Source organism: Notothenia rossii, assembly GCF_949606895.1.
Source record: "Notothenia rossii genome assembly, chromosome: 7".
Classification (NCBI taxonomy): domain Eukaryota; kingdom Metazoa; phylum Chordata; class Actinopteri; order Perciformes; family Nototheniidae; genus Notothenia; species Notothenia rossii.
In genome coordinates, this window is record NC_136905.1 from 304,671 (window position 1) to 332,170 (window position 27,500).

A 27,500-nucleotide genomic window follows, 5' to 3' on the forward strand; every position below is an offset into this window, starting at 1 on the left:
TGAGGAGTATACATATATATATATAAATACACATATAATATATACAAGTACACATATCAGGGACCGTACTCATACCTGAGGAGTATATATATATATATATATAAATACACATATAATATATACAAGTACACATATCAGGGACCGTACTCATACCTGAGGAGTATACATATATATATATATAAATACACATATAATATATACAAGTACACATATCAGGGACCGTACTCATACCTGAGGAGTATATATATATATATATAAATACACATATAATATATACAAGTACACATATCAGGGACCGTACTCATACCTGAGGAGTATATATATATATATATAAATACACATATAATATATAAAAGTACACATATCAGGGACCGTACTCATACCTGAGGAGTATACATATATATATATATATATATAAATACACATATAATATATACAAGTACACATATCAGGGACCGTACTCATACCTGAGGAGTATATATATATATATCTATATATAAATACACATATAATATATACAAGTACACATATCAGGGACCGTACTCATACCTGAGGAGTATATATATATATATATAAATACACATATAATATATACAAGTACACATATCAGGGACCGTACTCATACCTGAGGAGTATACATATATATATATATATAAATACACATATAATATATACAAGTACACATATCAGGGACCGTACTCATACCTGAGGAGTATATATATATATATATATAAATACACATATAATATATACAAGTACACATATCAGGGACCGTACTCATACCTGAGGAGTATATATATATATATATATATATATAAATACACATATAATATATACAAGTACACATATCAGGGACCGTACTCATACCTGAGGAGTATACATATATATATATATATAAATACACATATAATATATACAAGTACACATATCAGGGACCGTACTCATACCTGAGGAGTATATATATATATATATATAAATACACATATAATATATACAAGTACACATATCAGGGACCGTACTCATACCTGAGGAGTATATATATATATATATAAATACACATATAATATATACAAATACACATATCAGGGACCGTACTCATACCTGAGGAGTATACATATATATATATAAATACACATATAATATATACAAGTACACATATCAGGGACCGTACTCATACCTGAGGAGTATATATATATATATCTATATATAAATACACATATAATATATACAAGTACACATATCAGGGACCGTACTCATACCTGAGGAGTATATATATATATATATAAATACACATATAATATATACAAGTACACATATCAGGGACCGTACTCATACCTGAGGAGTATACATATATATATATATATAAATACACATATAATATATACAAGTACACATATCAGGGACCGTACTCATACCTGAGGAGTATATATATATATATATATAAATACACATATAATATATACAAGTACACATATCAGGGACCGTACTCATACCTGAGGAGTATATATATATATATATATATATATAAATACACATATAATATATACAAGTACACATATCAGGGACCGTACTCATACCTGAGGAGTATACATATATATATATATATAAATACACATATAATATATACAAGTACACATATCAGGGACCGTACTCATACCTGAGGAGTATATATATATATATATATAAATACACATATAATATATACAAGTACACATATCAGGGACCGTACTCATACCTGAGGAGTATATATATATATATATAAATACACATATAATATATACAAATACACATATCAGGGACCGTACTCATACCTGAGGAGTATATATATATATATATAAATACACATATAATATATACAAATACACATATCAGGGGCCGTACTCATACCTGAGGGGGGACATATATATAAATATATATGTGTCTGCCCTCCTGTGTCTGATTGTCTCATTGTGTTCACCTGTTGTTGTTGTTGTTGTTGTTGTTGTTGTTGTTGTTGTTGTGTTTCTGTCTCCTCAGCTGTGTCTAGTCCTGTGATAACCCTTCTGTGTATTTAGTCTCGTCTCCCTGTTCAGTCATTGTCTTCCTGTCTCCTCCATGTTTGTCCCTGATGGTTTTTGTCTGGATGCTACCTCTTGCTACCTGTTTATGGATGTAAGGTTTTCTTGTTCTTTCATTGTCATCTGCTTTTTTTCTCCTTCCTCTGCCCCTGATTTGTTCTTGGGATCTCGCCTGGCCTTCGGAGGTCCGGGGAGCCTTCAACGGACTAATAAGAGACGGAAGGCCAGGCTACCGGCCCGAGCCCCAGAAGCCATGCTTTCGGCTCCGGCCTCCACGCTCCGGCCCAATCCAGACCCCCGTGTCCTGTTGGGGGTCCAGCCGACACCATTTCCTGTCCTGTTGGGGGTCCAGCCGACACCATTTCCTGTCCTGTTGGGGATCCAGCCGACACCATTTCCTGTCCTGTTGGGGGTCCAGCCGACACCATTTCCTGTCCTGTTGGGGGTCCAGCCGACACCATTTCCTGTCCTGTTGGGGGTCCAGCCGACACCATTTCCTGTCCTGTTGGGGATCCAGCCGACACCATTTCCTGTCCTGTTGGGGGTCCAGCCGACACCATTTCCTGTCCTGTTGAGGGTCCAGCCGACACCATTTCCTGTCCTGTTGAGGTCCAGCCGACACCATTTCCTGTCCTGTTGGGGGTCCAGCCGACACCATTTCCTGTCCTGTTGGGGGTCCAGCCGACACCATTTCCTGTCCTGTTGGGGATCCAGCCGACACCATTTCCTGTCCTGTTGAGGTCCAGCCGACACCATTTCCTGTCCTGTTGGGGGTCCAGCCGACACCATTTCCTGTCCTGTTGGGGGTCCAGCCGACACCATTTCCTGTCCTGTTGGGGGTCCAGCCGACACCATTTCCTGTCCTGTTGGGGGTCCAGCCGACACCATTTCCTGTCCTGTTTGAGGTCCAGCCGACACCATTTCCTGTCCTGTTGGGGATCCAGCCGACACCATTTCCTGTCCTGTTGGGGGTCCAGCCGAAACCATTTCCTGTCGTGTTGGGGATCCAGCCGACACCATTTCCTGTCCTGTTGGGGATCCAGCCGACACCATTTCCTGTCCTGTTGGGGGTCCAGCCGACACCATTTCCTGTCCTGTTGGGGATCCAGCCGACACCATTTCCTGTCCTGTTGGGGGTCCAGCCGACACCATTTCCTGTCCTGTTGGGGGTCCAGCCGACACCATTTCCTGTCCTGTTGGGGGTCCAGCCGACACCATTTCCTGTCCTGTTGGGGATCCAGCCGACACCATTTCCTGTCCTGTTGGGGATCCAGCCGACACCATTTCCTGTCCTGTTGGGGGTCCAGCCGACACCATTTCCTGTCCTGTTGGGGGTCCAGCCGACACCATTTCCTGTCCTGTTGGGGGTCCAGCCGACACCATTTCCTGTCCTGTTGGGGATCCAGCCGACACCATTTCCTGTCCTGTTGGGGATCCAGCCGACACCATTTCCTGTCCTGTTTGAGGTCCAGCCGACACCATTTCCTGTCCTGTTGAGGGTCCAGCCGACACCATTTCCTCTCCTGTTGAGGGTCAAGCCGACACCATTTCCTGTCCTGTTGGGGATCCAGCCGACACCATTTCCTGTCCTATTGGGGGTCCAGCCGACACCATTTCCTGTCCTGTTTGAGGTCCAGCCGACACCATTTCCTCTCCTGTTGAGGGTCAAGCCGACACCATTTCCTGTCCTATTGGGGGTCCAGCCGACACCATTTCCTGTCCTGTTGAGGGTCCAGCCGACACCATTTCCTGTCCTATTGGGGGTCCAGCCGACACCATTTCCTGCCCTGTTGAGGGTCCAGCCGACACCATTACCTGTCCTATTGGGGGTCCAGCCGACACCATTTCCTGTCCTGTTTGAGGTCCAGCCGACACCATTTCCTGTCCTGTTGGGGGTCCAGCCGACACCATTTCCTGTCCTGTTGGGGGTCCAGCCGACACCATTTCCTGTCCTGTTGAGGGTCCAGCCGACACCATTTCCTGTCCTGTTTGAGGTCCAGCCGACACCATTACCTGTCCTATTGGGGGTCCAGCCGACACTATTTCCTGTCCTGTTGAGGGTCCAGCCGACACCATTTCCTGTCCTGTTTGAGGTCCAGCCGACACCATTACCTGTCCTATTGGGGGTCCAGCCGACACCATTTCCTGTCCTGTTTGAGGTCCAGCCGACACCATTTCCTGTCCTGTTGGGGGTCCAGCCGACACCATTTCCTGTCCTGTTGGGGGTCCAGCCGACACCATTTCCTGTCCTGTTGGGGATCCAGCCGACACCATTTCCTGTCCTGTTGGGGATCCAGCCGACACCATTTCCTGTCCTGTTGGGGATCCAGCCGACACCATTTCCTGTCCTGTTGGGGGTCCAGCCGACACCATTTCCTGTCCTGTTTGAGGTCCAGCCGACACCATTTCCTGTCCTGTTTGAGGTCCAGCCGACACCATTTCCTGTCCTGTTTGAGGTCCAGCCGACACCATTTCCTGTCCTGTTGAGGGTCCAGCCGACACCATTTCCTGTCCTGTTTGAGGTCCAGCCGACACCATTTCCTGTCCTGTTTGAGGTCCAGCCGACACCATTTCCTCTCCTGTTGAGGGTCAAGCCGACAACATTTCCTGTCCTGTTTGAGGTCCAGCCGACACCATTTCCTGTCCTGTTGAGGGTCCAGCCGACACCATTTCCTGTCCTATTGGGGGTCCAGCCGACACCATTTCCTGTCCTATTGGGGGTCCAGCCGACACCATTTCCTGCCCTGTTGAGGGTCCAGCCGACACCATTTCCTGTCCTATTGGGGGTCCAGCCGACACCATTTCCTGTCCTGTTTGAGGTCCAGCCGACACCATTTCCTGTCCTATTGGGGGTCAAGCCGACAGCATTTCCTGTCCTGTTGGGGATCCAGCCAACACCATTTCCTGTCCTATTGGGGGTCAAGCCGACAGCATTTCCTGTCCTGTTGGGGGTCCAGCCGACACCTGTCTGTCCTCCTGTCTGTCATCTTGTCCGTCCCCCTGTCTGTCCTCCTGTCTGTCGCCCTGTCTGTCCTCCTGTCTGTCCTCCTGTCTGTCCTCCTGTCTGTCCTCCTGTCTGTCCCCTTGTCTGTCACTATGTCTGTCCTCCTGTCTGTCCACCTGTCTGGCATCCTGTCTGTCCTCCTGTCTGTCCCCTTGTCTGTCCCCCTGTCTGTCCCCCTGTCTGTCATGATGTCTGTCCTCCTGTCTGTCCACCTGTCTGTCCTCCTGTCTGTCCTCCTGTCTGTCCTCCTGTCTGTCCCCTTGTCTGTCCCCCTGTCTGTCCTCCTGTCTGTCCCCCTATCTATCCCCCTGTCTGTATCCATGTCTGTCCTCCTGTCTGTCCACCTGTCTGTCATCCTGTCTGTCCTCCTGTCTGTCCTCCTGTCTGTCCCCTTGTCTGTCCCCCTGTCTGTCCTCCTGTCTGTCCTCCTGTCTGTCCCCCTGTCTGTCCTCCTGTCTGTCCTCCTGTCTTACCCACAGAGTCGCAGCCCAGCACCTGCAGCATCCGGGCCTCGGCAATGGTCTCAAAGTTGGGTCCGCTCACCATGCAGTAGACCCCCTCCCTGAGGAACCCGCTGCAGCCCAGCTCCGAGCAGATCTGCCCTGCCAGCCTGCGGAGGTCCTTACTGTAGGCATCAGACATACAGGGGAACCGGGTCCCAAACCTGAGGACAGACAGGTGAGAGACAGACAGGTGAGAGACAGACAGGTCCTTACTGTAGGCATCAGACATACAGGGGAACCGGGTCCCAAACCTGAGGACAGACAGGTGAGAGACAGACAGGTCCTTACTGTAGGCATCAGACATACAGGGGAACCGGGTCCCAAACCTGAGGACAGACAGGTGAGAGACAGACAGGTCCTTACTGTAGGCATCAGACATACAGGGGAACCGGGTCCCAAACCTGAGGACAGACAGGTGAGAGACAGACAGGTCCTTACTGTAGGCATCAGACATACAGGGGAACCGGGTCCCAAACCTGAGGACAGACAGGTGAGAGACAGACAGGTGAGAGACAGACAGGTCCTTACTTTAGGCATCAGACATACAGGGGAACCGGGTCCCAAACCTGAGGACAGACAGGTGAGAGACAGACAGGTGAGAGACAGACAGGTCCTTACTGTAGGCATCAGACATACAGGGGAACCGGGTCCCAAACCTGAGGACAGACAGGTGAGAGACAGACAGGTCCTTACTGTAGGCATCAGACATACAGGGGAACCGGGTCCCAAACCTGAGGACAGACAGGTGAGAGACAGACAGGTCCTTACTGTAGGCATCAGACATACAGGGGAACCGGGTCCCAAACCTGAGGACAGACAGGTGAGAGACAGACAGGTGAGAGACAGACAGGTCCTTACTTTAGGCATCAGACATACAGGGGAACCGGGTCCCAAACCTGAGGACAGACAGGTGAGAGACAGACAGGTGAGAGACAGACAGGTCCTTACTGTAGGCATCAGACATACAGGGGAACCGGGTCCCAAACCTGAGGACAGACAGGTGAGAGACAGACAGGTCCTTACTGTAGGCATCAGACATACAGGGGAACCGGGTCCCAAACCTGAGGACAGACAGGTGAGAGACAGACAGGTCCTTACTGTAGGCATCAGACATACAGGGGAACCGGGTCCCAAACCTGAGGACAGACAGGTGAGAGACAGACAGGTGATATCAGCCTCTCAGTCTGACAGGAGAGGACTCTCCTCCACCTCTCAGAGAGTCCTTCACCTCACTGAGCTGTAGCTATCAGCCTCTCAGTCTGACAGGAGAGGACTCTCCCTCCAACTCTCAGAGAGTCCTTCACCTCACTGAGCTGTAGTTATCAGCCTCTCAGTCTGACTGGAGAGGACTCTCCTCCACCTCACTGAGCTGTAGTTATCAGCCTCTCAGTCTGACTGGAGAGGACTCTCCCTCCAACTCTCAGAGAGTCCTTCACCTCACTGAGCTGTAGTTATCAGCCTCTCAGTCTGACTGGAGAGGACTCTCCCTCCACCTCTCAGAGAGTCCTTCACCTCACTGAGCTGTAGCTATCAGCCTCTCAGTCTGACAGGAGAGGACTCTCCTCCACCTCTCAGAGAGTCCTTCACCTCACTGAGCTGTAGCTATCAGCCTCTCAGTCTGACTGGAGAGGACTCTCCTCCACCTCTCAGAGAGTCCTTCACCTCACTGAGCTGTAGCTATCAGCCTCTCAGTCTGACTGGAGAGGACTCTCCTCCACCTCTCAGAGAGTCCTTCACCTCACTGAGCTGTAGCTATCAGCCTCTCAGTCTGACAGGAGAGGACTCTCCCTCCACCTCTCAGAGAGTCCTTCACCTCACTGAGCTGTAGTTATCAGCCTCTCAGTCTGACAGGAGAGGACTCTCCTCCACCTATCAGAGAGTCCTTCACCTCACTGAGCTGTAGCTATCAGCCTCTCAGTCTGACAGGAGAGGACTCTCCCTCCACCTCTCAGAGAGTCCTTCACCTCACTGAGCTGTAGCTATCAGCCTCTCAGTCTGACTGGAGAGGACTCTCCTCCACCTCTCAGAGAGTCCTTCACCTCACTGAGCTGTAGCTATCAGCCTCTCAGTCTGACTGGAGAGGACTCTCCTCCACCTCTCAGAGAGTCCTTCACCTCACTGAGCTGTAGCTATCAGCCTCTCAGTCTGACAGGAGAGGACTCTCCCTCCACCTCTCAGAGAGTCCTTCACCTCACTGAGCTGTAGTTATCAGCCTCTCAGTCTGACAGGAGAGGACTCTCCTCCACCTCTCAGAGAGTCCTTCACCTCACTGAGCTGTAGCTATCAGCCTCTCAGTCTGACAGGAGAGGACTCTCCCTCCACCTCTCAGAGAGTCCTTCACCTCACTGAGCTGTAGCTATCAGCCTCTCAGTCTGACTGGAGAGGACTCTCCCTCCACCTCTCAGAGAGTCCTTCACCTCACTGAGCTGTAGTTATCAGCCTCTCAGTCTGACTGGAGAGGACTCTCCTCCACCTCTCAGAGAGTCCTTCACCTCACTGAGCTGTAGCTATCAGCCTCTCAGTCTGACTGGAGAGGACTCTCCTCCACCTCTCAGAGAGTCCTTCACCTCACTGAGCTGTAGCTATCAGCCTCTCAGTCTGACTGGAGAGGACTCTCCTCCACCTCTCAGAGAGTCCTTCACCTCACTGAGCTGTAGTTATCAGCCTATCAGCTCTACAAAGAGCGGCGAGTGGATAGACCGATTCACGGACTTTCCGCATAGTAAAAGTGGGGGGGTCTAAACTAATCATTTTAAAAGGTGGGGGGGACTTTTCCCACTCTCATAAAATGGCTGTGACGCCCATGTTTATATGAATGCACCTGCCCATTACCTGATCAAGTTAGATGCCGCGTATCACAGTGCACTGAGACTTGTGACAAACTGTAAAGTTATTAAGTTCTGTACCCTGTATGCAAGGGCAGGTTTGCTTTCGCTAACTGTACGGAGGCTCAGTCACTGGTACATTTTTATATACAAAGCCATGTTAGGGAAACTTCCATCCTATATCTGCTCCCTGATCTCACGGTGAATTGTAAGTGGCTACTGCCTGAGATCGAATGCTGTAGTTTTATTAAATGTGCCAACTGCTAGAACTGTCTTAGTGAAGATGGCTTTTAGATGAGCAGCTCCTCTGTCTTGGAAAAGTCTGCAAATGAAATGGAAACTGAGCAATCTGGTTTCACTAAATGTTTTTAAAGCTCGGTTGGATCCTACTCAATCGGAAGCTGTTGGTACCTGCTCATGTGGATAGTTTTGTAAATTGTAATCCCTGTAATGATGCTGTATGAAGTCCTTTTTGTTGTTCTGTTGTTTTATGTTTTTATGTTTCATGTGGAACTACTTGAGCAGGTCTCCCTTGAAGAAGAGATCAATGATCTCAATGGATACACCTGGGTAAATAAAGGTTTGAAAATGAAGACAGACAGGTCCTTACTGTAGGAATCAGGGAACCAGGTCCCAAACCTAAGGACAGGCAGGTGAGAGACAGACAGGTGAGAGACAGACAGGTGAGAGACAGACAGGTCCTTACCATAGGCATCAGACATACAGGGGAACCGGGTCCCAAACCTGAGGACAGACAGACAGGCAGACAGGCAGACAGGCAGACAGGCAGACAGAGGGACAGACAGACAGACAGACAGACAGACAGACGGACAGACGGACAGACAGAGAGACAGACAGACAGGCAGACATGCAGACAGGCAGACAGGCAGACAGGCAGACAGACGGACAGAGAGACAGGAAAACAGACGGACAGACAGACAGGCAGACAGACGGACAGAGAGATAGGAAAACAGACGGACAGACAGACAGGCAGACAGGCAGACAGGCAGACAGACGGACAGAGAGACAGGAAAACAGACGGACAGACAGAGAGACAGACAGACAGGCAGACATGCAGACAGGCAGACAGGCAGACAGGCAGACAGACGGACAGAGAGACAGGAAAACAGACGGACAGACAGACAGGCAGACAGACGGACAGAGAGATAGGAAAACAGACGGACAGACAGACAGACAGACAGACGGACAGACAGACAGAGAGACAGGCAGACAGACAGACAGACAGACAGACAGACCGGCAGGCAGACAGGCAGGCAGCTGTCTCACCTCTCGTCGTTGGGTCCAAACAGCGGGTGCTGCCCAGCGAACCCCGGCAGGTTGATGTGATCTTTGATGATCATGATGTCTCCCACTTTATAGTCAGGACAGATCGCCCCCGAGGCGTTGGTTACCAGGACCGTCTCCACCCCCATCAGCTTAAAGATCCGCACCGGGAACGTCACCTGAAATAGGTGAGAGACAGACAGGTGAGAGACAGACAGGTGAGAGAACCAGATAAGAGACATAAGCTCTAGAACCTTGTGACCCCCTAAACCAAGTCTGCAACCTTTTTGACCAAAAGAGCCATTTTGCTCCTTTTTCCAAAAACAATTTTTGTCTGGAGTCGCCAAACATATTTCATAGCTTGATAGCTTATAAAGTTGTATTTATTGTTATATCAGACAAAAACTACAGTTGTTTTGCATTTATTAGGCTATTTATTACTTTATATAAAACTGTTAACCTCTAATAAGAAACAAAGAACTCCTATAAGGAGAATTAAAAAATAATACACAGGCCTACTTTAAAATAAATTAAACAAAGCACTTGGGGAGTCCTCTGCACATTTGAAGGAAAAAAAATATTATTAAAATGGGCCCACTTTGAAATAAATAAAACAGATAGCTGCACCAGAAAAAGAGTTAAAGGTAGGTAAGAATGGAGAAACCAGCTCGAGTGCGCTAGAATTTGAAAATACACAACCGGAACAAATCTGCCTCTTCCTTCAGACTTCCTCACAGAGCCCCTCCTCCAACACACACGAACGCGCACATGACCAATGAGGGCACAAGATCAGTTTGTGCACAGATGGAAGGCTGACAGGCAGGTAGGCCATCCAGTTACTTTAGCCGGGCCGGTGTCAGTATGTGCTCGGCCTACCATATGTATTCGGGGTCCGTTACGCTTACCAATGACGTCATGCATTGGCTGTACGGCAACCCAAGAGGTAATAATAACAAAAACAATCTAATATCCTTTTCCGTTTCACAGAACGCCTAGACTACTGCAACTCCCTCCTGGCTGGTCTGCCTGCATGTGCCCTCCGACCTCTGCAGCTCACCCAGAATGCAGCGGCTCGTCTGGTCTTCAACCTTCCTAAATGTTCCCACACCACGCCGCTCCTCCGCTCCCTTCACTGGCTTCCAGTAACTGCTAGAATCCACTTGAAGACACTGGTACTTGCGTACCATGCTGTGAATGGATCTGGCCCTTCCTACATCCAGGACATGGTTAAACCGTACACCCCAGCACGTGCACTCCGCTCTGCATCGGCCAAACAGCTCGCTGCACCCGCACTGCGAGGGGGACCCAAGTTCCCGTCAGCAGAAACACGTGGGTTTGCTATCCTGGCTCCAAAATGGTGGAATGAGCTCCCCATTGAAATCAGGACAGCAGAAAGCTTACACATCTTCTTCAGACTGAAAACTCATCTCTTTAGACTCCACTTCCAGAGATAGAATTACTAACAAAGCACTTATATACTAATAAAGGGCTGGCTTATCTAAAGCCAGTTGAGTAGCCCTTGAAATGTTTGGCTCTATGAAACCTGATTAACTTATATGATTCTGTTTTCTTCAAGGTTGTATCTTCCTGGTCGAACGCACTTATTGTAAGTCTCTCTGGATAAAAGCCTCAGCTAAATGTGATGTAATGTAATGTAATACAAGATCCTCCTGCTTTGCTGTAATGTGATGGAAAATAAAGTTTGGTGTTCCATACTAAACACGCCGCCTCCGACTCCCATTCATCATCTCTACAACACTGTCGATTGTTCTTTTTTAACATTCAAACATAAAAAATAACAATCGACATTAATCTGAACGAGGGAGGTGATTTATTATCCTTACAACGTAATTTCCCGATCATTTAAATATGAATATGGTGAAATACATTCTTACAATAAGCGAGAAATTGATTTAACTCCTGTTTGAAAATAACTGTTAATTTATTTCTCTCATTCGTGTTTGATCAGACCCCCGGTATACCCTAGTCAGCGCCCATAGTTACACCAATCAGCGTGCGATTACCGTACAGCCAATCACAACGCGTGACGTCATTGGTAAGCGACGGACCCCGAACAGATCTGGTAGCCCGAGCACATATGGTACTGATACCGGCTAAAATGATTGGTCGTGCTTTTTTTCGCGCTACGGCTTCCAGAGATACAATTTGTTTATGTATTTATTGTCAAAGCATTTAATATATTCATTGCTATCGGGACGTTAAGAGCATTCCATGGAATATAACAAAAAGTGTTTCTGAAATAAATTACATACCCCATTGAATTATGACTGAAGATCGTCAGCTGTCTTCCTCTCCTTGTTGTTGATACGTAAAGGCTGCAGCACCGTTGATAACTTCTCTCTACATATCAAACATACCGGTAAGCCAGCATCGTTTGCTGTGAAAGCATATAACTCTGTCCACACAGAATTAAATCCCGTGTTCCTCCGATACTTTTCTTTGATCTATCCATAGTTCGCTCATCGAGCCGGGGGTCAGGTTATTCACCCGCAGGAAAAGGCGCTCGCGCGGGACCGTAGCGGGATGTGACGCATATTTTAGTTGATCTAATTAAAACCGTTTTGTTTTTTATTTATGTGTCACAGTATCACCTCAAAATACAAGATACGAAACATTTTCAACCGTGCAACAAAATATAAATAGTCCTACAAATACTTTTATTTTATTTCCTTCTTATTTTTGTCTAAGCTCAAGGGAGCCAGAGCAGAGGGCTTAAAGGGCCGCCTGTGGCTCGAGGGCCGCGGGTTGCCGGCCCCTGCCCTAAACCCTTCTCTCGAACCCCAGACTACGGAGGTTCAGCCTTTCTCAGGGTACCCTCCTAGCGCAGCGTCCACACGGCAGCGTGCATTGAAGCTTGCAGGTGGGCGTGTCTGAAACTCGACCAACAACCAATCACATGAATCTCCCGTCCCGGACAAACAAGCACGCGGTTTGATTGGCTAGAGCTTGTACTGGCATATGATTTGATTGGCTGACGCTTCCGTCGAAGCTTCAAAAGTTGAACATTGCTCTACTTTTGAAGCGAACAACGCGAGCAAAGCGAAGCGACGCTCCCACAATGCAGTTCGGCAAAGCGTGACGTCACCCCATTCAAAGTGAATGGGCAGAAGCGTTGAAGCTTCAACGCACGCCAGGTGCAGGTTCCATAGAAACATCCCAAGATCCCTGGGTTCCCCCCATGGACCCTTTAACAACATAACCTCAGGTTGTCATGGAGAGCCCCTAACATACTTGACAACCCTCCCGATTTTCGCGGGAGACTCCCGATTTCATAGCCCTCTCCCGGTTTCCTCCCGGGGTCATATTTCTCCCGCATTTCTCCCGATTTCTGATAAAATCAGATTTACCCTGCACTCTGACTTTAATACAGCTACACCATTGTTTGGTTTCCATGGTAGCGCCTCTTTAGTAGCAAGTGCAACTGAAAGTCTGAGAGGGTGAGGAAAATAGTCACTGAACAAGTCAGAAAACTGAACAAGAATCGACAGCAACTCGACCCTCTGCTCACTCCTTCCAGCCCACACATATGATCCATCAAGGATGGTGCTTCAGGCCGCAAGGCAGTGCACTTAGAACTACAATAAGCATGTTAATGTTGATCTAACCACCTCTTTCAGGTGGTTCAGTTCACTTCAGAGGTCTGAGACCACCTCGTTCAGGTGGTTCAGTTCACTTCAGGGGTCTGAGACCACCTCTTTCAGGTTGTTCAGTTCACTTCAGAGGTCTGAGACCACCTCTTTCAGGTGGTTCAGTTCACTTCAGGGGTCTGAGAACACCTCTTTCAGGTTGTTCAGTTCACTTCAGAGGTCTGAGACCACCTCTTTCAGGTGGTTCAGTTCACTTCAGGGGTCTGAGACCACCTCTTTCAGGTTGTTCAGTTCACTTCAGAGGTCTGAGACCACCTCTTTCAGGTGGTTCAGTTCACTTCAGAGGTCTGAGACCACCTCTTTCAGGTGGTTCAGTTCACTTCAGGGGTCTGAGAACACCTCTTTCAGGTTGTTCAGTTCACTTCAGAGGTCTGAGACCACCTCTTTCAGGTGGTTCAGTTCACTTCAGGGGTCTGAGACCACCTCTTTCAGGTTGTTCAGTTCACTTCAGAGGTCTGAGACCACCTCGTTCAGGTTGTTCAGTTCACTTCAGAGGTCTGAGACCACTCTTTCAGGTGGTTCAGTTCACTTCAGAGGTCTGAGACCACCTCGTTCAGGTTGTTCAGTTCACTTCAGAGGTCTGAGACCACCTCTTTCAGGTGGTTCAGTTCACTTCAGGGGTCTGAGACCACCTCTTTCAGGTTGTTCAGTTCACTTCAGAGGTCTGAGACCACCTCTTTCAGGTGGTTCAGTTCACTTCAGGGGTCTGAGACCACCTCTTTCAGGTTGTTCAGTTCACTTCAGAGGTCTGAGACCACCTCTTTCAGGTAGTTCAGTTCACTTCAGGGGTCTGAGATCACCTCTTTCAGGTGGTTCAGTTCACTTCAGGGGTCTGAGATCACCTCTTTCAGGTTGTTCAGTTCACTTCAGAGGTCTGAGACCACCTCTTTCATGTGGTTCAGTTCACTTCAGGGGTCTGAGACCAGCTCGTTCAGGTTGTTCAGTTCACTTCAGAGGTCTGAGACCACTCTTTCAGGTGGTTCAGTTCACTTCAGGGGTCTGAGACCACCTCTTTCAGGTAGTTCAGTTCACTTCAGGGGTCTGAGATCACCTCTTTCAGGTGGTTCAGTTCACTTCAGGGGTCTGAGATCACCTCTTTCATGTGGTTCAGTTCACTTCAGGGGTCTGAGACCAGCTCGTTCAGGTTGTTCAGTTCACTTCAGAGGTCTGAGACCACTCTTTCAGGTGGTTCAGTTCACTTCAGGGGTCTGAGACCAGCTCGTTCAGGTTGTTCAGTTCACTTCAGAGGTCTGAGACCACTCTTTCAGGTGGTTCAGTTCACTTCAGGGGTCTGAGACCACCTCGTTCAGGTTGTTCAGTTCACTTCAGAGGTCTGAGACCACCTCTTTCTGGACCCAACAGAACCAGACCAGGAAACACTTCAGAGAGGTTCAGGTGCATACTGGGTAATGGCCCACCTGGCAGAGGGAGTAACCTTCGTACAGATGGAAGTGTCCCTGCATGAAGACACAGGAAGTGTCCTCGATCGTCCCAAACACCAGACAGCCTTCATGACCCGCCACTGGAGAGAGACAGGAAACACATTAACACATCTGAACACACCTGAACACACCTGAACACACCTGAACACACCTGAACACCTGAACACACATGCACACACCTGAAGACACCTGAACACACATGAACAAATCTGAACACACCTGAACACACATGAACACACCTGAACACATCTGAACACACCTGAACACACCTGAACACACATGAACACACCTGAACACACCTGCACACACCTGAACACATCTGAACACACCTGAACACACCTGAACACACATGAACACACCTGAACACATCTGAACACACCTGAACACACCTGCACACACCTGAACACACCTGAACACACATGCACACACCTGAACACATCTGAACACATCTAAACACACCTGAACACACCTGCACACATCTGAACACACATGCACACATCTGAACACATCTGAACACACATGCACACACCTGAACACACATGCACACACCTGAACACACCTGAATACATCTAAACACACCTGAACACACCTGAACACATCTGAACACACCTGAACACACCTGCACACATCTGAACACACCTGCACACATCTGAACACACATGCACACATCTGAACACACATGCACACACCTGAACACACCTGAACACATCTGAACACACCTGAACACACCTGAACACACATGCACACACATGCACACACCTGAACACACCTAAACACACCTGAACACACCTGAACACATCTGAACACACCTGAACACACATGCACACACCTGAACACACCTGAACACATCTAAACACACCTGAATACACCTGAACACATCTGAACACACCTGAACACACATGCACACACATGCACACACCTGAACACACCTGAACACACCTGAACACACCTGAACACATCTGAACACACCTGAACATACCTGAACACATCTGAACACATCTGAACACACCTGAACACACATGCACACACCTGAACACACCTGAACACACCTGAACACATCTAAACACACCTGAACACATCTGAACACACCTGAACACACATGCACACACATGCACACACCTGAACACACCTGAACACATCTGAACACACCTGAACACATCTGAACACACCTGAACACACCTGAACACACATGCACACACATGCACACACCTGAACATACCTGAACACATCTGAACGCATCTGAACACATCTGAACACACATGCACACACATGCACACACCTGAACACACATGCACACACCTGAACACACATGCACACACATGCACACACCTGAACACACCTGAACACACCTGAACACAAATGCACACACATGCACACACCTGAACACACCTGAACACACCTGAACACATCTAAACACACCTGAACACATCTGAACACACCTGAACACACATGCACACACATGCACACACCTGAACACACCTGAACACACCTGAACACATCTGAACACACCTGAACACATCTGAACACATCTGAACACACCTGAACACACCTGAACACACATGCACACACATGCACACACCTGAACACACCTGAACACATCTGAACGCATCTGAACACATCTGAACACATCTGAACACACATGCACACACATGCACACACCTGAACACACATGCACACACCTGAACACACATGCACACACCTGAACACACCTGCACACACATGCACACACCTGAACACACATGCACACACCTGAACACATCTGAACACATCTGAACACACCTGAACACACATGCACACACATGCACACACCTGAACACACCTGAACACACCTGAACACACACATGCACACACCTGAACACACCTGAACACACATGCACACACCTGAACACATCTGAACACATCTGAACACACCTGAACACACACATGCACACACCTGAACACACCTGAACACACATGCACACACCTGAACACATCTGAACACACCTGAACACACCTGAACACATCTGAACACATTTGAACACAAATGAACACATCTGAACACACCTGAACACATCTGAACACACATGCACACACCTGAACACACATGCACACACCTGAACACACCTGAACACACATGCACACATCTGAACACATCTGAACACACATGCACACACCTGAACACATCTGAACACACCTGAACAAACCTGCACAAACCTGAACACACCTGAACACACCTGAACACATTTGAACACACCTGAACACACATGCACACACCTGAACACACATGCACACACCTGAACACACCTGAACACACCTGAACACATCTGAACACACCTGAACACACATGCACACACCTGAACACACATGCACACACCTGAACACACCTGAACACACATGCACACATCTGAACACATCTGAACACACATGCACACACATGAACACATCTGAACACACCTGAACACACCTGCACACACCTGAACACACCTGAACACACCTGAACACACCTGCACACACCTGCCCACACCTGAACACACCTGAACACACATGCACACATCTGAACACATCTGAACACACATGCACACACCTGAACACACCTGCACACACCTGCACACACCTGAACACACCTGAACACACATGCACACATCTGAACACATCTGAACACACATGCACACACCTGAACACATCTGAACACACCTGAACACACCTGCACACACATGCACACACCTGAACACACATGCACACACCTGAACACATCTGAACACACCTGAACACACCTGCACACACCTGCACACACCTGAACACACATGCACACATCTGAACACATCTGAACCCACCTGCACACACATGCACACACCTGAACACACCTGAACACACATGCACACACCTGAACACATCTGAACACACCTGAACACACCTGCACACACATGCACACACCTGAACACACCTGAACACACATGCACACACCTGAACACACCTGCACACACCTGAACACACATGAACACATCTGATAACACCTGAACACACATAAACACACACATGAACACACCACATAAACACACCTGAGCACAGATAAACACAGTGCCTGTAGTTGAGCTAACGCGCCCCCCCCCCCCAGCCTCAGGGGGCTGGGCCACACTCACCTGTGCTGACGGGGAAGTTGGGGATGTCCTGGTACCTGAAGGTCTGCTTGTTCGCGGCTCCGTCAGCCAGTAGTCCCAGTCCAGAGCCACAGATCACAGCCACCTTGGGCCGCTGGGAGGTGTGGTTCAGGAGCCACTCAGTGGTCAGGTTGTAGTCCTCGAAGGAGCAGCAGCTGGGGGGGGGGGGGGGGGCAAGAAACTGTGATATCACCTGACCCCAAGAACTGTGATATCACCTGACCCCAAGAACTGTGATATCAACTGACCCCCAAGAACTGAGATATCACCTGACCCCCAACAACTATGATATCACCTGACCCCCAACAACTGTGATATCACCTGACCCCCAACAACTATGATATCAGCTGAACCCCAACAACTGAGATATCACCTGACCCCAACAACTGTGATATCAGCTGAACCCCAACAACTGTGATATCACCTGACCCCCAACAACTGTGATATCAGCTGAACCCCAACAACTGTGATATCACCTGACCCCAACAACTGTGATATCACCTGACCCCCAACAACTGTGATATCAGCTGAACCCCAACAACTGTGATATCACCTGACCCCAACAACTGTGATATCACCTGACCCCCAACAACTGTGATATCAGCTGACCCCCAACAACTGTGATATCAGCTGACCCCCAACAACTGTGATATCACCTGACCCCCAACAACTGTGATATCAGCTGACCCCCAACAACTGTGATATCAGCTGACCCCCAACAACTGTGATATCACCTGAACCCCAACAACTGTGATATCACCTGACCCCAACAACTGTGATATCACCTGACCCCCAACAACTGTGATATCAGCTGAACCCCAACAACTGTGATATCACCTGACCCCAACAACTGTGATATCAGCTGACCCCCAACAACTGTGATATCACCTGACCCCCAACAACTGTGATATCACCTGACCCCCAACAACTGTGATATCAGCTGACCCCCAACAACTGTGATATCAGCTGACCCCCAACAACTGTGATATCACCTGACCCCAACAACTGTGATATCACCTGACTCCCAACAACTGTGATATCACCTGACCCCCAACAACTGTGATATCACCTGACCCCAACAACTGTGATATCACCTGACTCCATAGAACTGAGATACCACCTGGTTAGGCTTAAGGTTAGGGTTAGGGTAATGTTGTGAATCGAGTGGCCCATGGTGGTGGTGGGGTTATGGTATGGGCAGGCGTATGGTATGGACGACGAACACAGGCTACTCGATTCACAACATTACCCCGTGAGGTATACTGACTGGTTTTCGGACCCCCCCAGACCCCCCCAATAGAGCAAAACTGCACGTTTCAGAGTGGCCTTTTATTGTGGCCAGCCTAAGGCACACCTGTGCAATAATCATGCTGTCTAATCAGCATCTTGATATGCCTCACCTGTGAGGTGGGATGGATTATCTCGGCAAAGGAGAAGTGCTCACTATCACACATTTTTCCAGATTTGTGAACAATATTTGAGAGAAATGGTTATTTTGTGTATGTAGAAAATATTTTAGATCTTTGAGTTCATCTCATGAAAAATGGGAGCAAAAACAAAAGTGTTGCGTTTATATTTTTGTTCAGTGTATATATATATCTGCGTATATATAGAGTTTTGACTTGTGAAGTGAACTCGTTGACGTCCACAGATCATTCACAGTTTTATCTGCAGGACCCTTTCTCAGAAAACTGGAAACACTGAAGGTTTAAAGTTCGGGGCAGATAACAACTCAAGCTTTATTTTAAATCAACGATATCTGAATATACATATAAACATCTATATATACATATATATATATATATATATATGTATATATATATATATACACAAAACCTGTCTATTTGTCCCCTTGTTGTAGGAGATATTACTGATTTATAAAATCTGACGTGTGTTTACCGTGAAGCAGACGCTGTTAAAACACACAGGTTAATGTGTTCCTAACGACAGATCAGAGAGAACGTGGGGAACCGCAGATCAGAGAGAACGTGAGGAACCACAGATCAGAGAGAACGTGAGGAACCGCAGATCAGAGAGAACGTGAGGAACCACAGATCAGAGAGAACGTGAGGAACCACAGATCAGAGAGAACGTGAGGAACCGCAGATCAGAGAGAACGTGAGGAACAACAGATCAGAGAGAACGTAAGGAACCACAGATCAGAGAGAACGTGAGGAACCACAGATCAGAGAGAACGTGAGGAACCGCAGATCAGAGAGAACGTGAGGAACAACAGATCAGAGAGAACGTGAGGAACCGCAGATCAGAGAGAACGTGAGGAACCGCAGATCAGAGAGAACGTGAGGAACCGCAGATCAGAGAGAACGTGAGGAACCGCAGATCAGAGAGAACGTGAGGAACCACAGATCAGAGAGAACGTGAGGAACCACAGATCAGAGAGAACGTGAGGAACCACAGATCAGAGAGAACGTGAGGAACCACAGATCAGAGACAACGTGAGGAACCACAGATCAGAGAGAACGTGAGGAACCACAGATCAGAGAGAACGTGAGGAACCACAGATCAGAGAGAACGTGAGGAACCACAGATCAGAGAGAACGTGAGGAACCGCAGATCAGAGAGAACGTGAGGAACCGCAGATCAGAGAGAGAGAACGTGAGGAACCACAGATCAGAGAGAATGTGAGGAACCACAGATCAGAGAGAACGTGAGGAACAACAGATCAGAGAGAACGTGAGGAACCGCAGATCAGAGAGAACGTGAGGAACCACAGATCAGAGAGGACGTGAGGAACCGCAGATCAGAGAGAACGTGAGGAACCACAGATCAGAGAGGACGTGAGGAACCACAGATCAGAGAGAACGTGAGGAACCACAGATCAGAGAGCACGTGAGGAACCACAGATCAGAGAGAACGTGAGGAACCACAGATCAGAGAGAACGTGAGGAACCACAGATCAGAGAGAACGTGAGGAACCACAGATCAGAGAGAACGTGAGGAACCACAGATCAGAGAGAACGTGAGGAACCACAGATCAGAGAGAACGTGAGGAACCACAGAACATTCATTAATAAAGGGTCTTACCAGGAGGGGCTTCCTTTAGTGTGCATGATCCAGCAGAGACGAGCAGAAGAAGAAGAAGAAGATGCTTGCTCTCCTCTGATTGGCTGCAGCGGTTAACTCAGCCGGTCGTTGATCTTTGACCCTCAGAGGTAGAGTCAGCAGGTGGAGTGATGACATCACGCTTACATAAATACAAGTGTTTATATAAGACCCCCCCCTCTCAGTGCTGACAGGAATAAATCAGACTGTTGCTATTATGGTAACTCAGTTTCTATGGCAACTGATGTGCTGGATTCCTGCAGAAGCGTTCCCACGCTGACACACACACACACACACACACACACACACACACACACACACACACACACACACACACACACACACACACACACACACACACACACACACACACACACACACACACACACACACACACACACACACACACACACACACACACACACACACACACACACACACACACACACACACACACACACACACACACACACACCTGTCTTAGTGACGGTTAACCACGATTCAAAAAATACACACCAACAATAAATAAATGTGTGTCCGGGGCTCGGTGTGTGTGTGTGTGTGTGTGTGTGTGTGTGTGTGTGTGTGTGTGTGTGTGTGTGTGTGTGTGTTTACAGAAACACCGTTGATCTTGAACTCTCCGTATTCTGATACATGTTGACATCAAAATACTGTTGTTGTTGTTGTTGTTGTTGTTGTTGGTATACACATGGAGATAAGCCCCGCCTCCTCACCAGCGTGTCTTGTTAAACACCAACAACGCCACAGCTTTAGGACACACTGACACGCTAACAGGGAGAGTGTGTACAGAGCAGGGAGAGTGTGTACAGAGCAGGGAGAGTGTGTACAGAGCAGGGCTGCAGTCCAATAATCCAAAAATCAGCTCCTAAGTTCTAACCCTATCTGCTACTCCTTGACCTCTGAGTGAAAGGTCACGGGGTTAAGGGATAGTGGATAGGAGAATTCAAAAGGACTTAGGAGAAGAGACTGCGGTGCTTTAGAGAATCGACTGCACTTTCACTATCCGACGTGTTTATGATGCGCCAGCGGACGTCCTGAATGTGCGTCTGCTGCTGTGGGGAAACTATGGAAACTACAGTTTTCTATACAGAGGACTACAACATGGATGTTTAATAAGAACGAGGGACTCATCTAGAGACTCTGCACCGTGCTCTGATGCTGTTGCTTTATGCTTTATGAACAACAGAGAAACAGATTCTTCATGACCAAAGCTGGAATTGAAATAAAAAAGGAAAGTGAAACTTCTGCTCGTCACCCTCTCCCTCCGGTCCACATTAATACAAATGATCCCAATACGTATGATTGTATGAAAAGATCTTCAAATCAATACAAATGTATTTATTATAAACGTTAGTCCTTAACACCTATCACTGTGTACATCATTCAAACATCTTTTCAAAGTTGAGCAAACCCCACACAGCTCAGTGAAATGTTGACTTTATTTGATCATTTCAGTAAAAACTAACGTTCATATTTCTCTTTTTGATTATAATACTGATGAACGTTCAAAACAAAGCACTTTGGCAACTTACCACATACGTTTTAAAATGCTTAATAAGCACCGTAACTTTCATGATATCATTTCTCCGTCATAATCGTTTGTTTCCGTGAACGGCCGACTGTTGTGTGACGGCAAATGCTGCACCAATGGAGAGAGAATAACTTATGGCAACACAAAAAGAAAACATGGGAGCGGTGGAGTGATGAGGAGGTGTCGGCGTTCGGGCGATTTAGTCCAACTCCGGGGACTTTGGGTGGCAGAAGAAGAAGAAGTGACGTCAGTGGCTTCATTTGCGTAATCTTCCCTCAGGGAACTTATTCCGGTGTGAACGCGATCTGTACTTAGTTCCATGGAGGCACTAAGTGCTGGACACTAAGTGCTGGACACTAAGTGCTGGGCACTAAGTGCTGGACACCAAGTACAGCAAATTACTTGGTGTGAAAGCGGCTAATACTGATGAACGTTCAAAACAAAGCACTTTGGCAACTTACTACCTACGTTTTAAAATGCTTAATAAGCACCGTAACTTTCATGGTATCATTTCTCCGTCAAAATATAACATCGTTGTTTCCGTGAACGGCCGACTGTTGTGTGACGGCAAACGCTGCGGCTGCAAGGCATTGTGGGGCAGCATTTTCTCCTCTCCTTTCCTAAAGGAAGGTCCAGTGGTTCCTAAGCTAAAGGAGGTTATAAAGGAAGTTTAACCCTTTCCTTTCATCTGGAGCAGTGGTTCTCAACTGGTGGGTCGCGACCCGGACCCGTTTATTTTTTGGGGAAAAAGTCAAACTTTTATTTTGAAGGTCCAATGTTCTAACGCTGTGCATGCAGTAGGCGTTGGCCTGGAAGTACTGGAGACCATAAACGGTTTTGAAAACTTCTGTCACGTAGTGCTCATCTTCTCAATAAAACATCAGAATCAAGATTGTTGCCGGAAGTCCCCACGGAGAATAACATAGCGGTAGAACTATTCTTTATACATCCATGGGTTGTGGAATAGATTTGAGTCGTTTAAAATTTCGGGTCGCGATCTATTGACAAAGGAAAAAGTGGGTCCCGAGGCCTGACCAGTTGAGAACCACTGGTCTAGAGAACCAGCTCTTATCATGGCTGCCACTGACGTACTCCCGGGTCATTTCACTCCGTTAGGAAGGTCCCTAAGAGAAACGGGGTGTTTCTCAATGTCGAGTACGCTTGCTTGGTAGCACGTGTCTTCTGAGCGTCTTGCTTCAGAAACGAGGCAAGAATACTTCCTGGCATTTGGAAAACAACAAGTGGAACAGGCTAGCAAGTGTGCAGGTGTGCGTCATATGAGAAGCCCCGCCTTACATTTTCTGCCACAGATTTGGGGAAATTGGTCCGCGCGCAAAGCATTGTGGGGATTTTAAGACCGGAGTCTACACATGTGCAGCCTTGAAATGTCTCCAAACGAAGCACGCCGGCCTCGGTAGAATTCCAAGTATGCTGGAGATTGGAACAGTCCTTCGGCGGCACTCGAGTGTGTGTACAGAGCAGGAAGTGTGTGTACAGAGGAGGAAGTGTGTGTACAGAGGAGGAAGTGTGTGTACAGAGCAGGAAGTGTGTGTACAGAGCAGGAAGTGTGTGTACAGAGCAGGAAGTGTGTGTACAGAGCAGGAAGTGTGTGTACAGAGCAGGAAGTGTGTGTACAGAGTGCAGACACAGTGTGGGTTTGGGATGAACCTGGTATTACACCATAGCATGTCAGTAACCACACACACACACACACTCACACATGCTCACACACACACACACCCTGTAGATCAGGGGTATTCAACTCAAATGCAACGAGGTCCAGTTAGAGAAAAGGTCCCCATGCAAAGGTCCAGAACATCAAAATGTCTAACTTGCTTTATGAATTAGTGTGATATATATTGAAGTAGCTTTATCAACGTCTGCATGTCATCAACAACTGACTGCCAATCAAATAAAGAAAGTACAATTCATAAACAACAATATTTATTGTCTGTGAACATTGAACTCTACAGATATGCAGTACATACTGTGGATGTGTGTGATGTTCCTCTCCGGCTGCATTTAAAAATAAAATAGAGAAAATAAATAAAATAGCTTTTGAAAATATGTGCATCTTAAAAGTGCTTAATTTTAGATAAATAAAATAAAGAGTAGCAGCAGCTTGAGTTTCTCTTTTTCTTTGTTAACCGTTTCACATCATGACTTAACAGTTTCAGACGATTATAGAACAATATCAGTCTTTACACATCATAACAACTGAACAGTTTTAAAGTCTCTCTTTCTTTCCCTCTTATATTGCAGACCCTCTCTCACTTTGTTCTGTTCAGTGAGAGAATTGAGCTGGAGCTTGTCCTGCCAGGAGTTTAGATCTGGGCTGAAATGGTGTCAGGGCCATTCTCACACACATGCAGGTGCTCATTGGTTAGCCTGGGTTAGCTCATTGGTTAGCCTGGGTTAGCTCATTGGTTAGCCTGGGTTATCTCATTGGTTAGCCTCGGTTAGCTCATTGGTTAGCTTCGGTTAGCTCATTGGTTAGCCTGGGTTAGCTCATTGGTTAGCCTGGGTTATCTCATTGGTTAGCCTCGGTTAGCTCATTGGTTAGCCTGGGTTAGCTCATTGGTTAGCCTCGGTTAGCTCATTGGTTAGCCTGGGTTAGCTCATTGGTTAGCCTCGGTTAGCTCATTGGTTAGCCTCGGTTAGGTCATTGGTTAGCCTGGGTTATCTCATTGGTTAGCCTCGGTTAGCTCATTGGTTAACCTCGGTTAGCCCAATTGGTTAGCCTCGGTTAGCTCATTGGTTAGCCTCGGTTAGCTCTTTGGTTAACCTCGGTTAGCCCAATTGGTTAGCCTCGGTTAGCTCATTGGTTAGCCTCGGTTAGCTCATTGGTTAACCTCGGTTAGCCCAATTGGTTAGCCTCGGTTAGCTCATTGGTTAGCCTCGGTTAGCTCATTGGTTAGCTTCGGTTAGCTCATTGGTTAGCCTCGGTTAGGTCATTGGTTAGCCTCGGTTAGCTCATTGGTTAACCTCGGTTAGCCCAATTGGTTAGCCTCGTTTAGCTCATTGGTTAACCTCGGTTAGCTCATTGGGTAGCTCATTGGTTAACCTCGGTTAGCTCATTGGTTAACCTCGGTTAGCTCATTGGTTAACCTCGGTTAGCTCATTGGTTAGCTCATTGGTTAACCTCGGTTAGCTCATTGGTTAACCTCGGTTAGCTCATTGGTTAGCTCTTTGGTTAGCCTCGGTTAGCTCATTGGTTAACCTCGGTTAGCTCATTGGTTAGCCTCGGTTAGCTCATTGGTTAGCCTCGTTTAGCTCAATGGTTAGCCTCGGTTAGCTCATTGGTTAGCCTCTGTTAGCTCATTGGTTAGCCTCGGTTAGCTCATTGGTTAGCCTCGGTTAGCTCATTGGTTAACCTCGGTTAGCTCATTGGTTAGCCTTGGTTAGCTCATTGGTTAGCCTCGGTTAGCTCATTGGTTAGCCTCGGTTAGCTCATTGGTTAGCCTCGGTTAGCCTGCCCTGGAACCATATTTATTTGTTGTGACCTCAGTTCTGACTTGAGAGGGAATGTTTGGACAAACACTTTGTGTTTTGTCTCATAGTGGCCATTTGGCACTTTTAATGAGTTGACTGGGACCAGGAGGTGAACTGGGACCAGGAGGTGGACTGGGACCAGGAGGTGGACTGGGGCACTGGGACCAGGAGGTAGACTGGGACCAGGAGGTGGACCAGGACCAGGAGGTGGACCGGGACCAGGAGGTGGACTGGGACACTGGGACCAGGAGGTAGACTGGGACCAGGAAGTGGACCAGGACCAGGAGGTTGACTGGGACACTGGGACCAGGAGGTAGACTGGGACAAGGAGGTGGACCAGGACCAGGAGGTGGACTGGGACACTGGGACCAGGAGGTGGACTGGGACCAGGACCAGGAGGTGGATTGGGACCAGGACCAGGAGGTGGACTGGGACCAGGAGGTGGACTGGGACACTGGGACCAGGAGGTGGACTGAGGACCAGGAGGTGGACTGAGGACCAGGAGGTGGACTGGGACCAGGAGGTGGACAGAGGACCAGGAGGTGGACTGGGACACTAGGACACTGGGACCAGGAGGTGGACAGAGGACCAGGAGGTGGACTGGGACCAGGAGGTGGACAGAGGACCAGGAGGTGGTGGACAGAGGACCAGGAGGTGGACTGGGACACTAGGACACTGGGACCAGGAGGTGGACAGAGGACCAGGAGATGAACTGGGACCAGGAGGTGGACAGAGGACCAGGAGGTGGTGGACAGAGGACCAGGAGGTGGACAGAGGACCAGGACGTGGACTGGGACCAGGAGGTGGACTGGGACCAGGAGGTGGACAGAGGACCATGAGGTGGACTGGGACCAGGAGGTGGACAGAGGACCAGGAGGTGGACAGAGGACCAGGAGGTGGACAGTCCACACTCCATATTTAGGTCTGGTCGGGGACTTGAACCAGCGACCCTACTGACTGAGCTGGCCTCTGTGTACTGCAGTACCTGGCTGTAGTACATGTATACATATCTATGTGTACTGCAGTACCTGGCTGTAGTACATGTATATGTATATATATATATATATATGTATTTGTGTACTGCAGTAGTATACAATGAGGCATGCCTGTTCATTCTATCTTACTCAAATCCTCATATGGATAGGTGATAGTTTTGGAAAACAATATTAACTTATTTTAATTTGCAATTCCGTGAATGCATACAGCTGCTGGGTCATTTAAACCCATATATACATATCTCTGTGTGTGTGTGTGTGTGTGTGTGTGTGTGTGTGTGTGTGTGTGTTTGTTCAGTCTGCAGCTGATGGTTCTCTGTTCCTTTATTCTGCAGGTGGGGGGGGGGGGGGCGGAGCGGCTCTGCGGGAGGAGAGTCGGTGCTGCGGTGCTCAGACAGAGAACCGACGGCCCGGTAACGGACAGTAACGGACAGTAACGGTCGGTAACGGATATTAACGGACAGTAACCGTCGGATGA

The 27,500-nt window shown here is 47.9% G+C and overlaps 2 protein-coding genes across 3 annotated transcripts in view; one reads left to right on the plus strand and one right to left on the minus strand.

Moving 5' to 3' along the window:
- The window catches only part of pnp4b (purine nucleoside phosphorylase 4b), a 24,394-nt gene extending 3,295 nt beyond the window's left edge, over positions 1 to 21,099 (minus strand). The window contains exons 1-5 of one of the 2 annotated variants that reach the window (XM_079694254.1): positions 20,966 to 21,099; positions 17,903 to 18,075; positions 14,760 to 14,863; positions 9,677 to 9,852; positions 5,535 to 5,725 (exon numbers count right to left, since the gene is read on the minus strand). In XM_079694254.1, the coding sequence (XP_079550380.1) occupies positions 5,535 to 5,725; positions 9,677 to 9,852; positions 14,760 to 14,863; positions 17,903 to 18,075; positions 20,966 to 20,991 (670 nt within the window). In that variant the 5' untranslated portion in view covers positions 20,992 to 21,099. Of the gene's footprint in view, positions 1 to 5,534; positions 5,726 to 6,392; positions 6,701 to 9,676; positions 9,853 to 14,759; positions 14,864 to 17,902; positions 18,076 to 20,965 lie in introns of those variants that run through there. The other variant, XM_079694255.1, reaches the window with a different exon arrangement.
- A 6,281-nt stretch (positions 21,100 to 27,380) lies between these two features.
- Positions 27,381 to 27,500, plus strand: part of ankrd34a (ankyrin repeat domain 34A) — a 12,389-nt gene continuing 12,269 nt past the window's right edge. The window contains exon 1 of the mRNA XM_079692083.1: positions 27,381 to 27,500. This exon is cut by the window's right edge and continues 21 nt beyond it. The gene's annotated coding sequence lies outside the window, so the exon portion shown is untranslated.